Source organism: Bemisia tabaci, chromosome 4 (genome assembly GCF_918797505.1).
Source record: "Bemisia tabaci chromosome 4, PGI_BMITA_v3".
Lineage (NCBI taxonomy): Eukaryota > Metazoa > Arthropoda > Insecta > Hemiptera > Aleyrodidae > Bemisia > Bemisia tabaci.
This window is the reverse complement of record NC_092796.1, coordinates 20936441-20952248: the sequence shown is the minus strand read 5'-3', so window position 1 is coordinate 20952248 and position 15808 is coordinate 20936441. Positions and strand designations below refer to the sequence as shown.

At 38.5% G+C, this 15808-nt stretch overlaps 2 protein-coding genes across 3 annotated transcripts in view; one reads left to right on the top strand and one right to left on the bottom strand.

Annotated features, from left to right (window-relative positions):
* LOC109035413 (alpha-1,6-mannosyl-glycoprotein 2-beta-N-acetylglucosaminyltransferase) overlaps positions 1-15808 on the bottom strand; it is a 79502-nt gene that overhangs the window by 51332 nt on the left and 12362 nt on the right. Inside the window, exon 1 of one of the 2 annotated variants that reach the window (XM_072299490.1) lies at positions 6733-6827. The exons of the other annotated variant lie outside the window; for it this stretch is intronic. The gene's annotated coding sequence lies outside the window, so the exon portion shown is untranslated. Of the gene's footprint in view, positions 1-6732; positions 6828-15808 lie in introns of those variants that run through there. 2 annotated transcript variants of the gene reach the window in all.
* LOC109035415 (short-chain dehydrogenase/reductase family 16C member 6) lies at positions 1312-15535 on the top strand. Its single transcript, XM_019049037.2, has 7 exons — positions 1312-1701; positions 2822-3008; positions 5033-5368; positions 7556-7685; positions 9806-9932; positions 11273-11386; positions 15354-15535. Exons 2-7 carry the CDS (start codon positions 2856-2858, stop codon positions 15505-15507), a joined length of 1014 nt encoding a protein of 337 aa, XP_018904582.2. The 5' UTR covers positions 1312-1701; positions 2822-2855; the 3' UTR covers positions 15508-15535.

Genomic DNA, 15808 nt, shown 5'->3' with positions numbered 1-15808 from the left:
AGTGTAAAAGATCAAACGATTAGCAGGGGAATGACATTCCTATCCAAAGCTGCCGCACTCCGTGGAATATTGGCCTTTTTGAATTGTTCCTCATGTGGAATCGGGGAAATTTTCCGTAAACCGGCAACATTGCTTCTAAGTTGGGAGCAATGCATTGCGGAAATACGGAGCGCCATTCCATTCATCTGTTTAAATTGACTCAATGAGCATGCTCGGCGCAGAGAGGGGGTGTCGGTGTCATAATGTGTAAACAATTGCAGAGAGATGGGCATATTATCGTACTGTAAATATGGTGCCTGTGAAAACTAACCCACATCCAAGAATTTATTATTATTAGTATGCGCATTCTACGGATCGGTATAAATAAGATACATAAATATGCTTCGGTGATACCTCATCGTTTGAAGCATTTGGTAAACGAAGCTGCTCTTCGGGCTTTTATAAATGGGACAGCCTATACTGACTGACACAGTCGTGACGTTACTTTGATTTATTGGACCTTTTTTTCAAATTGGACGGATTTAACCAAACTTAGCCTAACTACATTAGCTATGCTACCGTGCTAAGTAAAAACGCTTTATGAACATTCGAGAGTTGCCAATTTTCCTCCTGGTGAATAGTTATTTATGAAAAAAGTTATTGATATTTTTCCTCAAAATTTTCAGCAATTTTAGGTCAAAATCCGAATTAAGTCCTCTTAAAAATCGGTAGAAAAATGTTGACACATTTTCACGAAAATTCCATATTTGTCGAAGGAATTTGGCAACGTCTGAGGGCTCATACGGTGTTCTGCCTTAGCACTACAGTATGCTAAACCCCTTAAATATTTCTTCTTCTTCTTCTTCTTGTTCTTGTTTTTTTTTCGCAAAACTCTAAGCGCAAAAATTTCACTCAAAATTGTGAAAGTTGGTCTTCTTCTTTCAGTGAAAATTCGAAGAGAGTTCAAACGCGTTGTCTCCTTCAGTCCTCTGTTCAAAAAATACAACTCGAGGGTATTTTAGGAGATGTGGAATGTACTTGAGCTGATTTTGGTTCATGCCGTTCAATTAAAGGATCCGTCCATGTATTTCAAAATGCACGTTACTGATTTACCCCCCCCCCCCCTCCCTCGGTTGGTAGACCACTACCCTCTCTCACACTCCTTTTGATGCATTTATAGCGCTGCACTAGACCCCCACCCTCGGCGCTTTACGTAATTTATGAACGGCCCCTCAGAGAGGCCTTTCTTGGGAAGGTATATAGAAAAAAATGACGACTTTGGATGCTCATATCTTTTTTGCGAGCATTGTAATTACTTGCTTGAGTGTTCAATTTATTTTATATATAAAGCTGAGCAATTTTTTTATGCTTTCTTCCTCGGAATAAATAATGACTCAGCTCCGACTCTTTTCTTTCTCAAATAATGATTTGATAACAGTCGCGAAGAAGGTATCTGTAATTAAAATTCAAACATTCCAACACATTTTAAACGAGACTTCACAAGGTCAATTCTTTATTTTCATCGTTGAAAGAAGGCGTGGCGAAGAAATTGTGAATTTTTTTGTGGTTCGTTTCGGACTCAAGACTAGTTTATCAAGAAGATAGCCGTTTAATGCTCATCCATCAGTCAGTGCGTGCGGAGAAGAGGTGTTTTTCATCCAGTGAAAGCGTTTCAATGAAAATAACTCTCGGATTCTTTCCTAGCATCTACTGATACTCTTGGTAAGCAAGACTTTATCGTTACCGTGGTTGCAGGACTTATTTTTCGCACTACGCTTTCGAAACTTTTTATTTATGAGCTATGTATCGGAACGAAGGCTACAAATTCACATTTTGAGCTAAAAGCCCCGTATAAAAGCACCTAAAGCCCCTCGTCGTGGAATCGAGAAAACGTTAAATGAAATATCTTACATTGAAAACGACCCAACTCAGAAAAAATAAAGAAAATCCCGATTCATTGCGGAGAGGTGTCTTTTTTTAGGGTCCTTCCCATTATATTAGTTATATAATAATTTATGGATCTTATTTTGTGCTCTGTTTTTCTTCAATTTTCTACCGAAAAGATAGGCACGAATCCGTGTTACTTTTGAAAAGAGCCCGACTTTAAGGTTTGCAACTTTTATTACATTTTACACGTATTGGCACGTTTGGCTGGGAGATTATGTTTGGGAACAGATTAAAACCACTTTCCGTCGAAGGAGAATTTTCGCCTACGTTCAGTTTTTTCCAGAAATGGGTATTTTCCCAAAGAATGCTACATTCAAATAGTTTGAGTACATTGCAGAATAAACTTTGCACTTCACGTTGTATCTTTCTAAGTCCTTGCGCACAAAAATTAGTTAAAAGAGGGGCTGGAGACATTTCACGATATCCAATGTATACGTGCGAGAACGAAAAAAGAGAGCAGTTTTTCAGTGTACTTACATACTTCGTGCGTTTATAAAGCTTTTTGATGATGAGACAACAAGATACCTTATCTATATAGCAGTGCTTTGAAATTTCCACCCTATTATGTTCTTTAAAAGATCTATTAAACTTTTTGTTTTTAGAGAAAATTCTTGAAAGAGAAATAAATATATGAATAAATTTTGTGCATTACCGATCATTACTTATTATTAATGAAGAAAGTACAGTTTGAATGCAGATCTGCAACATCGCAAACCGAGATATTTGGTTTCACATAGTTTCACCATTAATTATTTGCAGCATTGTTCTATCATTACCGATTTATTTCTTTCAAAATAATAAACGTATTTTATTCAAAGCACATTTTTAAGTCGACATAAAATAGCGTATACCTACAAGGAAGGATCTCTTAATTAACTCTTCACAAATTTTTTAGGTTTTGAATAAATTTGCACAAGAAAGCTGGGAACATGAGCAAACAACAACGATTGCCAAGAGATTTCACCAAGTTGATATTCCAGTCGATATGGTTTTTAACGGCAATGATACCGATGATACTTTGGGCTTTGATTAAAAAAATGCTACCTTCCAATAAGAAATCACTGAAAAATGAGGTTATTTTGGTGAGTGATTCCTTTATTATTGTTAAAAGTTAATGCGATGTACCGAGGTGTTAAATACGATTAAAAAATTCCGGCAAACGCTTTGATATCCTCAACGACAGTTCCTTCAGTTTAAATTTTTTACATTTTAAATGAAGGACCACTCATGATGTCCACTAGCTGAACATTTTAATGGGATTTCTTTGAAATGTCTTGCACGAATTTCAAAGAAATCCCTTCATGCCGCGAATGATAATTTCAACATCACGATGACATTTAATTTTAATGGGATTTCTTTGAAATGTCATGCACGAATTTCAAAGAAATCCCTTCATGCCGCGAATGATAATTTCAACATCACGATGACATTTAATTTTAATGGGATTTCTTTGAAATGTCATGCACGAATTTCAAAGAAATCCCTTCATGCCGCGAATGATAATTTCAACATCACGATGACATTTAATTTTTACTGGGGACGGGTGTCCTCCAAATTTTGCAACCCTGCTATAACATAGTGTCCCATTATAAGGAAAGTTAAGACAAGTCGGTTCATAGATGTCACAAACGGGAATAAAGATTTCACAGTTTGACCGTTTTTCGTAGTATTTGATAAACTCTTTCCCGAACTCCTCTCTGTTCCCTCTCTCATTCCGTTTAACCCCTGAAGTGCCCCAAAATCCCCGGTCTATCCCAGTTTATAATTTTTGCAATAGAGAATGTGCAGGTGTCTGAAATTTAATGGATTTCGTGTTTAAGTGGAAACTACTGAGTGAACTGAACACGAGCATATCCTTGGTTCATGAACTGAACAATTATTGGAGAATATATGACAAAATGACCTAATCTGCTAAAATACATGTGTTTAAATGTAAAATGCCACCAGATGACGTCACTAGGTGGTGCATTTTCTCTCTTTTAAATCTATCTCTATAATATTTCCCACATCAGAGAAAAATTAGAAAAAAATACTGTGAAATCAGCTCTTTAAGGTGATTCGAGGGACGCCATATTTTGTGTCAGAACGGCATGCGATATATCGCAGAAATTGGTTCCATTTTTTCAGCTACTCATCATTTTTCTCCAATTTTGAGATCGTGATTCTGTTCTCAGGAGACTACAGCACTCACTTACCAATTTTAACAAAGAAATTCAACGTAATAGAGGCGTGGTTTTTTTAGGGAGAAAACATCGCATTCGAGTGCAGTTTCGATATCAGTATCGAATGCGATGTTTTCTCTCTAAAAAAACCACGCCTTTGTTAAAATTGGTGAGTGCTTTAGTCTCCTGACAACAGAATTACGATCTCAAAATTGGAGAAAAATGACGAGTAGCTGAAAAAATGGGACCATTTGATGCGGTATACCGCATCCCGTTCTGACACAAAATATGGCGTCCATCGAATCACCTAAAGCACTTTCAGATGAAGCAATAAACAATTTGCATGCAAATTCTCCATTGATGAAAATGTAACATAGCAGAGAGGGATCCTCCTCTATATGTAGCCTCTTGGCGACACTTGGAAACTTTAACTTTCACTTTTCGCGGGGGTTTGAGGGTCTCTCTTTGTCTCAGAAATGTAATCTTCATTCCTATTCGTCTTCATGTCTTGTCTAGAGTACCTGTATAGCGAGAGTATAGACAGATGTGAAACTCCGAAAATCCATCAGGCCTTCACCGATGCCTCCGCGAATAAAGTTAGGGCCGAGAAATGCAGCCAACCTATGAATTTCAACTACCCAGAACGATTTACTAATACTATTGTTAAGAACCGTCGTTTATAAAGCACGTATTTGACTTAGTTTTTGCATAAATTTACTCATTTTTGTGGAAGAACGCTCATTTATGTACCTTCTTAGCCATCTTCGTTAGAATTGGAATCTACAGACTGGCAGTGAAATTTTGTGCGTTAGAAGTTGGTTAGAAGGGTGGCTGCACTTTTGGGCCCTAAGCCCTCCATGAAGCGATCTGTCCATACTCTCGCTATACAGGTGCTCTAGTCTTGTCTCTCCACGTTCCAATCCTCGATTTCCCGGTTGATGCAGATCACGGGAGCCGGGAACGGTCTGGGAAGAGAGTTGGCCGAGCGGCTAGCGCCGACGGGCTGCCGACTGGCCCTCGTGGACATCAACGAGGCAGCCGTCAACGAGGTCGCCGACAGGATCAACCGGGAGCACCCCAAGACGGCCAAGGCCTACGCGACCAACTTGGGCGTCGGTGCCGAGATCGCCGCGCTGGCCCGGAGGGTCCTCGCCGATTTCGAGCGTGTCGATATCCTGGTCAACAACGCGGGCATCGTCATCGCCGGACCCCGGGTTTGGGAACTCGAGGACCGGGAGATAGACGGTATCTTCCAGGTCAACGCCATCAGTCATTTTAAGGTAAGTCCTTACGCTTCGACTTTGGATTCTCCTGTCGCACACATGGGCGTAGCTAGGGGGGTCCTGCCCCCCCCAGAAATCTCGTGCCCCCTCCCCCCAGAAAAACGGGATCCTTCATTCCTCACCCTCCCCCGCTCTCTTCACCACGAGAGGTGGTCCCATGCCCCCCCCCCCCCCCAGAGAAATTTCCTAGCTACGCTCCTGCTCGCACATAGGATCGAATCAATAGGAGAGATCGGATAAAATTTAGGAAGTTTAAACGCTTAAAACTCCGTGTACACTAAACTTTGAGGTTCTAATAGGGGTTCCATTGAGTTCCTCATGAAATTTTCTCCTGGATGCACTCCTTAAAAAAAATGTGACGAAATAGACATCAAAATTTGCAGTTTTAGACAAGAATATCATGTCCCACCTCTCTAGTTGACTCGAGCCACTGGGCGTCGTTTTACCGAAAATAGCAGTATAACGACCAGATTTTCCAAATCCGGGGCTGCCATAATTTCTTCATCTTCAAATTCCCTATTTTTGTTTTTCCCTGGCTAAAAAATTTTCTGGTTCCCCGACTTTCCTTGACCTTCGAACAAAATTTTCAATTTTTTTGGAAGAAGAAGAAGAAGAAAAAAACAAAACGCTGACTTTCGCTGAAATTTGGACATGATGTCCTTGTTTCGAAATCAAATTGAGAAAAAAAGGCATTATGATGCCAGTTAAAAGATGACAAGCCTTAAGAATGGCCGGAGAGCACTGAGAACAATTTTTCTTGAAATATTATTTTGACATGAAGCGTCGTTTCTTATCGACAAAATTTGGTTTTTTCCAGTTCAATTCGTGCAGATTTAACTTAAAGACAGTTTTTCTGAGTTAAAAAAGCGTTTCTTTGGTATCGTAAAGTTTAAGGTTAACTAAATAACCAAACAACATTTCTTTAACTAAAAATTAAAAAATAATCGACAAAAAACGCCACTTTAAGTCAAAATAGTATCTCAATGAAAAAATTCCCCTAATTTTCCTAAATTTCTAGACGGACGGCAACCGGCAACACTGAAATCGCGTTTCCTTCAAAATTCTCCTGATCCTATTTAAGCAGTAAGAGAGCCGAGCGGCAGTAAGTCCACATTATTCTTCACGTTATTTTTCTAAGACGCAAGTTTCACCGATATCTTCAACTTTTTACCGCTTGGAGCTGGTTTGACTTCGAGGACCGAATAAATGATTTCAGAATTCCTGGTCAAAATCAGTTTAGAAAAATGGATTCAGAAGAAACTCAAACTGACTGATCTGAAATTCAAAGGTGAAAAATAAACGATCTTCAACTGCAACATAGATTGCGGACAAATATTTATTGTGGCATAAGAGCTTCTTACCAGCAAAAATGGTGGGTATGCCAGCCAAAAGACAATTGTTTGCATTGTCTCCGTGTCTGCTTCTTGGACGAATGCCGATGATGGTAGAATCGTACCTGCACAGATAAAAGGACGAATTAAGAACGTAAAAAAAGCCAAAATACAATTGATAAGAATCTGTACTCCTCCGCAAGACTTTCTTGTCAACATTATGCCCCCCCCCCCCCCCCACATCAAATTTAAGCCCTGAGAGCACACGCTAAGATCGCTAAGGAGTATGATGTATTATGCGGATTTTCTTGGCCTTAAGAAGTCCCTTTAAAAGGTGATTCGATGGAGGCCATTTTTTGTGTCGGAGCGACGTGCGATAAATCGCATCGATTTTATTCCATAATTTCAGCTACTGGAAATTTTTTTCGAATTTTGAGATCGCACTTCTGTTGTCATGAGACTTAAGAACTCATGTACCAAATTTGACAAAAAAATTCAACGTAATAAAGGTGTGGTTTTTTTCAGAGAGAAAACATCGCATTCGATACTGATATCAAAACTGCACTCGAATGCACTCTCTCTAAAAAAAAACCACGCCTTTATTACGTTGAATTTCTTTGTTAAAATTGATAAGTGAGTGCTTTGGTCTCCTGAAAACAGAATTGCGATCTCAAAATTGGAGAAAAATGACGAGTAGCTGAAAAACTGGAACCAATTGATGCGATATATCGCATGCCGTTCTGACACAATATATGGCGTCCATCGAATCACCTTAAGTTCATTTTATAGCCGATTGAGGGTGTAGCTACTACAGAATTCGGCAATTTAAACATACCAACTTTCCTGCTTTCAGATGATCCGAGAATTCCTGCCCGGGATGCTGGAACGGAACCACGGACAAGTGGTCGCTATATCTTCGCTTGCGTCTCTCACTTCGGTTGAAAGGACAGGTCCATACACAGCTTCCAAATGGGCTGTGACGGGTAAGTTTTTTCCCCCTTCAAGTTTTCGATTAAAAGTGGAGTGATTTCGAATGAATAACTAGACGTGTCGGCGCATCTATACATTCTAATAATTTAAAATGCGATTCAGTTGTTACTCTGTTTCAAACGCTTAAAGTTCATTACGCGCTGCAATTTCGATATCATGACTAAGCACGATACTTAATCGTTGAAAGAGAGTGTGAAAAAATCAAATTCAGCGGTAGTCAAAAACAACAACAAAAAGATATTTCAAACATAAGCATATCAAAATTTTACAAAGTTTTTTAAAGACTTTAAAGATACGACAATATTAACCTAGAACAAAGTAACCCAAAATCAATTGTATTTGTTAGAATGGATAAATATCTTGTCTCATATGTAAGAGAGGATCGCGAAGCAAAAGCCGGGAAAATGTGGCATAATCACGACAGGAATAATATTTTGAGCTCTAAAATGTTTCATTCATAAAAAATTTGCCTCCAAATCTAATAGAGAACTTGCTAGTCCGCATAAATGATTATCTCATCGTGGAGTTCGGCCTATTATAAGGCACATATTTCCGGACTTCTCCTAGTACGGATTCTAACGATGATTTTTAAAAGAGCTTGATGCAAAAACGGCTTTTTTCGCCCCCCCCCCCTCTAGAAGTTCTTCAGACTTTGTCTATTGATTACTCATATTTGAGCGCTTCTTTTCCCAAATTTTCAGACCCCCAAAAAATTTTGGGGGGAAGCTAGGCGGGGTGGAAGTCAAAACCTGTGAACCTCGATATCTCTTGAACAAAGAAAGATAGGTCTGGTTTGGACAGAAAATCGTCTAAAATTGCATACTTTAAGATTCTAAAGGTCGAAATCCCGATATCACATTTTTTAGTCAACAAATGTGCTTTTTTCCAGTTTTTAGGTCTAGAAAATTTCTTTTAAACGAAAAATTTACAAAGATCTCAATTTTTTATTTGAACCAAAACCAGTTTTTTAAATTGTTCGTCTTTTTCCGCATCCAACGAGTGGTCCATTAAGCTGGGGAACCAAACAGTTCCGGAGTTATGATCGATTGAAGTTTCAGCTCAACGCGCGCCGACCGATTTTCGCGCGCAAAAAAGTCGGATTTGACTGTTATTAGATCAGATTGAATTTTCAAACTGAGCAAAATGCTTTATTAGGGACGCTTGAGGGTCGCTGAGTTCAGAAATTACAGTATCGGTAAAAAATTTCGGTCGGCGCGCGTTGAGCTGAAACTTCAATCGATCATAACTCCGGAACCGTTTGGTTCTCCAGCTTAATGGACCACTCGTTGGATGCGGAAAAAGACGAACAATTTAAAAAACTGGTTTTGGTTCAAATAAAAAATTGAGATCTTTGTAAATTTTTCGTTTAAAAGAAATTTTCTAGACCTAAAAACTGGAAAAAAGCACATATGTTGACTAAAAAATGTGATATCGGGATTTCGACCTTTAGAATCTTAAAGAATGCAATTTTAGACGATTTTCTGTCCAAACCAGACCTCGATATCTTTCTTTGTTCAAGAGATATCGAGGTTCACAGCTTTTGACTTCCACCCCGCCTAGCTTCCCCCCAAAATTTTTTGGGGGTCTGAAAATTTGGGAAAAGAAGCGCTCAAATATGAGTAATCAATAGACAAAGTCTGAAGAACTTCTAGAGGGGGGGCGAAAAAAGCCGTTTTTGCATCAAGCTCTTTATGGTACTGTACTAAAAATTAGTATACCAAGAGAGAGTTACTTAGAATACTCAAGGAGAAAACTTATTCCGAGTTTAACAGAAAGAAACCAAGTCACATTAAGATCGAACTGAACATATATTCCTCCATCAGCGATAAAGTTCAAATCAACACCTACTTCTACATTCATAATATGTTTTCCTAGCTTTAAATTTTTATTCAGGATAAATTATGGCTGGGTCGACTAAAACATTACTTATAACTCATTCTACATCCTAAAATGTGATTTGCTTCCTTTCTCTTGGATTCCTTCGATTCTGCCCTTAATTTCTCTTTGATTTGCGGTCCATTTCGTTCAGTATGTTCGTAAAAAGGAGTAGGTTCATTCCACGCCCCTTAACTTATGTAGCCTCAAGTAAGATGATCGTTTTGTATTCATGTAGGTATGATGCATTCGTTACGCGATGATTTGCGAGACATACCGAACAACAAAGTGGTGGTCACGAATGTTTGTCCGTATTACATCTACTCCGGCACTGGCATTTCGACTTCAAACAATTGGGATCTTAGGTAAGCCTTCAGAAATGAATTTTGTCAGGTTTGCAATCGTCGAAACGAAAAAATCGGTTGGCGGATGGTACGACAATATCCACGGCATGTTAAAAAGTGCAACTGATAGATGATTAAAAAGTTAAGCGATGAAATAATAAAGAAATCACTTTTCTTGTAGTAAATCGTACGACCAAAATTAAGGGTTAGCTTTGGTATGATGGAACGGCAATATTATTTTAAATATCTCCTCACAGAAGACGCCAAAATTAAGATGGTGATATTACACTCATAGGAATACCAATATGTGTAAACTAGCCAATTGATTTAGACCTTCATATCCCTTAATAAAGGTTAGAAAGTTTTTGTTACGTGGCTTCATGTTATCGTATTTAAGAACAAATACTCTTGATATACAAAAGAAATTAAGAGAGATCAAAATTTATTTTAAAAAAAATAAGTAAAGAAAAATTTAAAAAATATATACTACTAGGGGGCTCTGCCCCCTGGCCGCTACGCGGCCCAACCCCCAGAGGGCGCTTCGCGCTCTCGTAGGCTCGCTCCGACAAAAGAACGACCAAAAAATGAAAATATTTTCATATACTCGACTCTCATTTGTCCAATCTCCTTCTGGGCGGGAGTGATTGGACCAATAAGAATCGAATAAAAAATCGGCATTTATTTCAAACTTCACGCCAAGACTGAAACGAAACGGAACGGAACGGAGCGTTTCGCCGCTCTTGGATATAGTCTGTAGGAAATAAGCATATACCTTCAATTCGCTTACCTTACCTTACCCTACTAAAAGTAGACAAAGATTCAACATTTCCCGCTTACAATTAGTTCAATTTTCCGCTATTTTTGAAATTCCCGCTATTTTTTATTGGCGGAAATTTCAAATTTTGCCCCCCTTTCCAAGCCCTCGGGTCTACTCTTACATAAAAAAAAACCTGGGTCCTATTTCCAAAATCTGATCACAGCGGGCTTATCTAGGAACTATCGCCTGTCAATAGCCGCAAAATCATGGAAAGCGGCACAGTAGAAGGCTCAAACGAACTATGACATAAAATAAAAAGTTAGATTGTTTAAATGGGAAAAATCGCAACTTTCCCACGTGATATAAAAAAACCTGGGTCACATTTTCAAAATCTGAATAAAATGGCCTCATTTAGAGCCAATTGCCTGTCGATAGCCGTAAAAATCATGAAAATCGGCTTGGTAGAACGCTGGAACTAAGCGTTACAAGATATGCAATTTTAGGAGGTCTCGGAGCTTACAGTATAGATAATTATGATCAAATGTGCGCTACAGTACTCAAATTGCTAACATCGTCTTTTTTCCATTTTCTCTTCTTTTTAAAGGATACCACCAATTTCTGTCGAAGAGGCTGCAGAGGCTACGATAAATGGTATCGTGACAAACAAATTTGAATTCACCATCCCAGAACACCATTACTTCTGGACCCTCCTGCTCAAGTAAGACAATGAACCCTTTTGTTAAACAAATGCCTAGCCCTGAAGCGAAAAATTCTCGTAATGATTCCTTAGATAGTTGCTAAAGTCCCGTTCGATCACTCAGACTACTGTAAAAAACTGATCGAGAGGGGCTTTCTTGAGAACTGCAGCTAACAAAAAATTTCTTGCCTAAAATTAGCGATCAGATTAGCAGGAAAAATAAATTTATTGCTGGAGTGTAAAAAAAAGTTGTCACCCTCGCTAAAGCGTCTCAGTTGGACAAAAAAAGGTATTCGAGTCACTACCGACGGACAATGACACTGGTAAAATACCACTGGCGCGAGATGAAATGAAAAATTAAGTAGTGAAGAGCCATGATTTAAAACAATGTAATCCAGCAAAAAGGGAATAAGGTGAGCCAAAATGTGTAAGATATGAAAAAAGCAAGGGAGAAACAACGGGAAACAAGGCTAAAAATACAGCACTAAAAACCCGAGACATTTTGACTCAAAACTGAGTCATTCTCAGACGGAAAATAAATTAAAAATCAAAAAATATCGAAGGATGGGTCTCGCGTTTTTTCTTCGATATTTTTCAATTTTTAAATCACACTCCGACTTAAAATGACTCAGTTTTGAGTCAAAACGTCTCGGGTTTTTAAAGTTGTATTTTTAGCCTTGTTGCCGGGTTTTCTCCCTTGTTTTTTTCATGTTACCATACAGTCTCGGGCTGCTTCGTAAAAAATTTGTCTCTATGATCGAAATGTATAAGCCCCCTGCATTAATTTGAAAATCAAGTAGTACATTAATCCTTTCTGCTCGGTGGCGTGTAACTGTCTTTTGAACTTGCCACACCTCGGTTTTTATGTCAGGAAAAAAAAAGATGAGATTACGTTTCACTTAGCCACAGCTCATTTAAACGAAACAAGAAAAATTAGTGTGGCAAACGTGGCAAAGTGCAACAAATTATTTTGCAATTAGACACATGGCCAAAGGACAAAACCACGTATCTACATTGCAGCGTTACCGAACCTAATCGAAACGAACTTGACCCAACCTAACCTAACCTAACCTAACCTAGCCTAACCTAACCTAGCCTAACCTAACCGAACCTAACCTAACATGACCTGACCTAACCTAACCTAACCTAACCTTACCTATCCTAACCTAAGGCAGGCGAGCTGCACGCATGTGGTCAATAATTCCTCCGAATACTTTCCAATTAGGAAATTTTCATGTATTTCAGCGTAAAGTAGAATCAGTAGTGCATTGGTCACTAGTGGAGGATGGTAAAATTATTAACATAAAAATTGGTTATTTATAATTTTTAATCTATTCCAGACTCTTAATAAAATCACTTACACTGCAGTAAAATAAAAATGGGAGGATAAATAACAATTTTTTTCGCTAAATTTGATGGGCCATTCCAAAGACTGTGGCTAACTGCAACAATTTTTGTTGCATTTTGCCACACTAATTTTTCTTGTTTCATTTGGCCACACAGCAACTAGAGTTTGTGACAATTTGCAACAATTTTTGTTGCAGTTCGCCACGTGGCTAAATGAGCCGTGGCTAAATAAACAGATACCAAAAGATGAGAAAAAATATGATATGATCGCGTTCCATAAATAGACGGAAATGTATAACACGTCGTCTCGGCTTCAGTACGTTCTGGAAGTGCGACGCCAGACGCGCGACTTTGCTTCTCACTCCTGGATGCAACTATTCGTGCTCGACGGATGTTCGTGTTGCATATTCAAAAAATTGAAGGCGTTTTAAAATTCCGTGTCCTCGCCGCGATCGCAACAATACTCATAAGACGACAAGTTATACCACCAAGATTTCGTTCTAAAGGAGTACATGCGAAAAAGGGTGCCACTGCTGGCGCTCTTTTGGTCACAATATTAATAAATTGATGCATTTGCTGTGCACTTTATACGTGGCCGCCTTAACTTGGTTACATTATAATAAAAATCCGGTTGGAAAATTTGCACCGCTGCACTAATCGCGGTTTCAGGACATTTTGTCACCGATTTTTTGTCCGCGCACCTTTTTTGTCCAGTAGTTTACGCCCATACGTAAAATAAGCAACAGTGACTTGGTTCAAGCGTTATATTTTAGTCGGTATGTAAAATTATATTGACAATATGAAAATGACTTTTTGTTCGCGCACCTTTTTTGTCCATTAGTTTACGCCCACACATAAAATAAGCAACAGTGACTTGGTCCAAGCGTTATATTTTAGTCGGTATGTAAAATATGGAAATGAGAAACTGAGAGAGAAGGAGGTGTTATGGTTGCTCATTTTCTAAATGAAATGTTATTACTTTCTCCTTTTGAATCATCTTTCTAAATTGTCATTGGTGAATATTTGGTTTTATTTCTATCCTTAAAATATTGAATATACAATATACCTATTATATGTATAGGTACTTTTTTTATTTTTTCTTCACAAAATTATACTTCATTTTGAAAATATTTATACTTTTAAAACGTAACAAATATTTGTAAAACCTTTTCCAAGCGACATTAATCTCAATGAGCCGCAGTTGTGCCGACAGAAACTGCAAAAATGAATAAAAGAGGGAAAAAAGCCAAGAAGCACGCGATCTTCAGTTTTAACCCATTCGTACATCGATCTTTTAGAGTCAAATACGTCAAATTTTGAGCGTTTCGTTGCGCGTACATCTCGCTGCAGCACAATAAAAGCACAAAATGTAGAAGAAAAAATTAAAGTGTTTTGGAAATCATTAAATTTGACACGGAACCACCAATATTTAAAAAACACACATTATATTATTATTCTCCTTTGATAAATTGATGCATATTTTTTCCCCATAAATTTAAATGAGAATAATCAATGCAGAGTGTGCTAACATTTCAAAATCATGAGTTAAAAAACGCTGACTATGCGAGTATAAATGTTAAAGCCGAACAGAGCGGAGCGGCGTGCTGCCAGCGCGAGAGGCTCACTGGCGCCTACAAACCTAAGTGGATACCTCACGCATTGCACAATGCTTGAAGTATCCACTTAGGTTTGTAGGCGCCAATGCGCGTTTAGCGCTGGCCGCTCGCCCGCCCGCCGTGCGACGGCGGCGCCTGAAGCAACTATTTCACAACAGAGGTGTTGCACAGTATTATACGAAATTGAACGTATTAAGAATGACAGGCATCCTTTAAAAGTACAGATCTTTCCTCGCAAAATAAATCAAGATACTTATCGTACACAGGAAAAATCTAAGAACCATTAGCTCAGGCAAATATAGAGGTTTATCCGGTTCAGGTATGACAAGGTGGGAAGTTCTTGAAAGATAATTAAGTCCTGTTACACCAAAGAGGTGAAGAGAGTTTTAGTGAATTTTGTCTCATGGAATTGACGCTCCCCCATTTTTACCAAAACTCTCAACTATATATTATTCTCAGTTGGACCAAACAGACAAAACAAAAAAGCAAGCAAACCCTCATTCTTCCAAGACATTATATATTTTCATCCAAAAACGTCGTGAGCAATTGTCGTTTGTATTTAAATGTGGGCCAATTAACTTTGGGTCTCAACTGGCACGTGGACCAATACTCCCATGCCGAAAAAACGTGTGGACGTAAATTACTGGAAAAAACAGGAGCGCGGACAAAAAATCGTTGAAGAAATGTCCTATAACCCTGCGCTACTCTAATAATAATGCAACGGACATTCAGAATTGATAAAAATGTGTGCAACATTTAGACTCGGACTAATATTTAGACTCACGGTCAGAAGCTACTTCACGACAAGTATCGAGGGGTTTTAAGCATGAAATGGTGGCATACTTGGTCAACTGAAATTTTACTTGCAATAAATTTTACTTAAATTTTGGAAGCTCTAATACCAATTCGGTGAAAAAAAGTAGCTCGTCTTAGTTCTTTTCTTGCTCTTTTCTTGTGATTCAATTTCTTATAAAGATAATTCGTGCAAATTATCTCATAATAAGACATCTTTTTCTCATTTTCAGGCTCCTTCCGCTCAGTGTAAGAGACTGGTTCTACACGATATATTACTGTCGGACGAGTAATGTGACCGAAGAACAGAGGACCGGCTGGAACTCTTATAAAATAATTGATAGAATGGCAAATCGACTCGCAGAGCAACAAAAGGAGCTGATATGAAAAAGCACATCAGAGGATGCATGTGATGCACTCACGGGCGTGTCAGGATACAACGGAGATTGTAGACGCTAATAGTGCTACGTCACGGGTGACCACTATATATTGGCTCATGATAAAATTGGGAGAGGTTATGCCATTTTTGTTAGTAGGATCCAATTTCATAGGCGAGAATTCTTGTGGCGACGTCCTGACTAAGACTAATAGTTGTAGAAACAGGGTATTCATCCGAGAGTCAATGATGAGAATAGATCACCAGGAAGGGGAAGAATTTCAGGGCCTCGAAATGAGTTTTCTCGTCAAA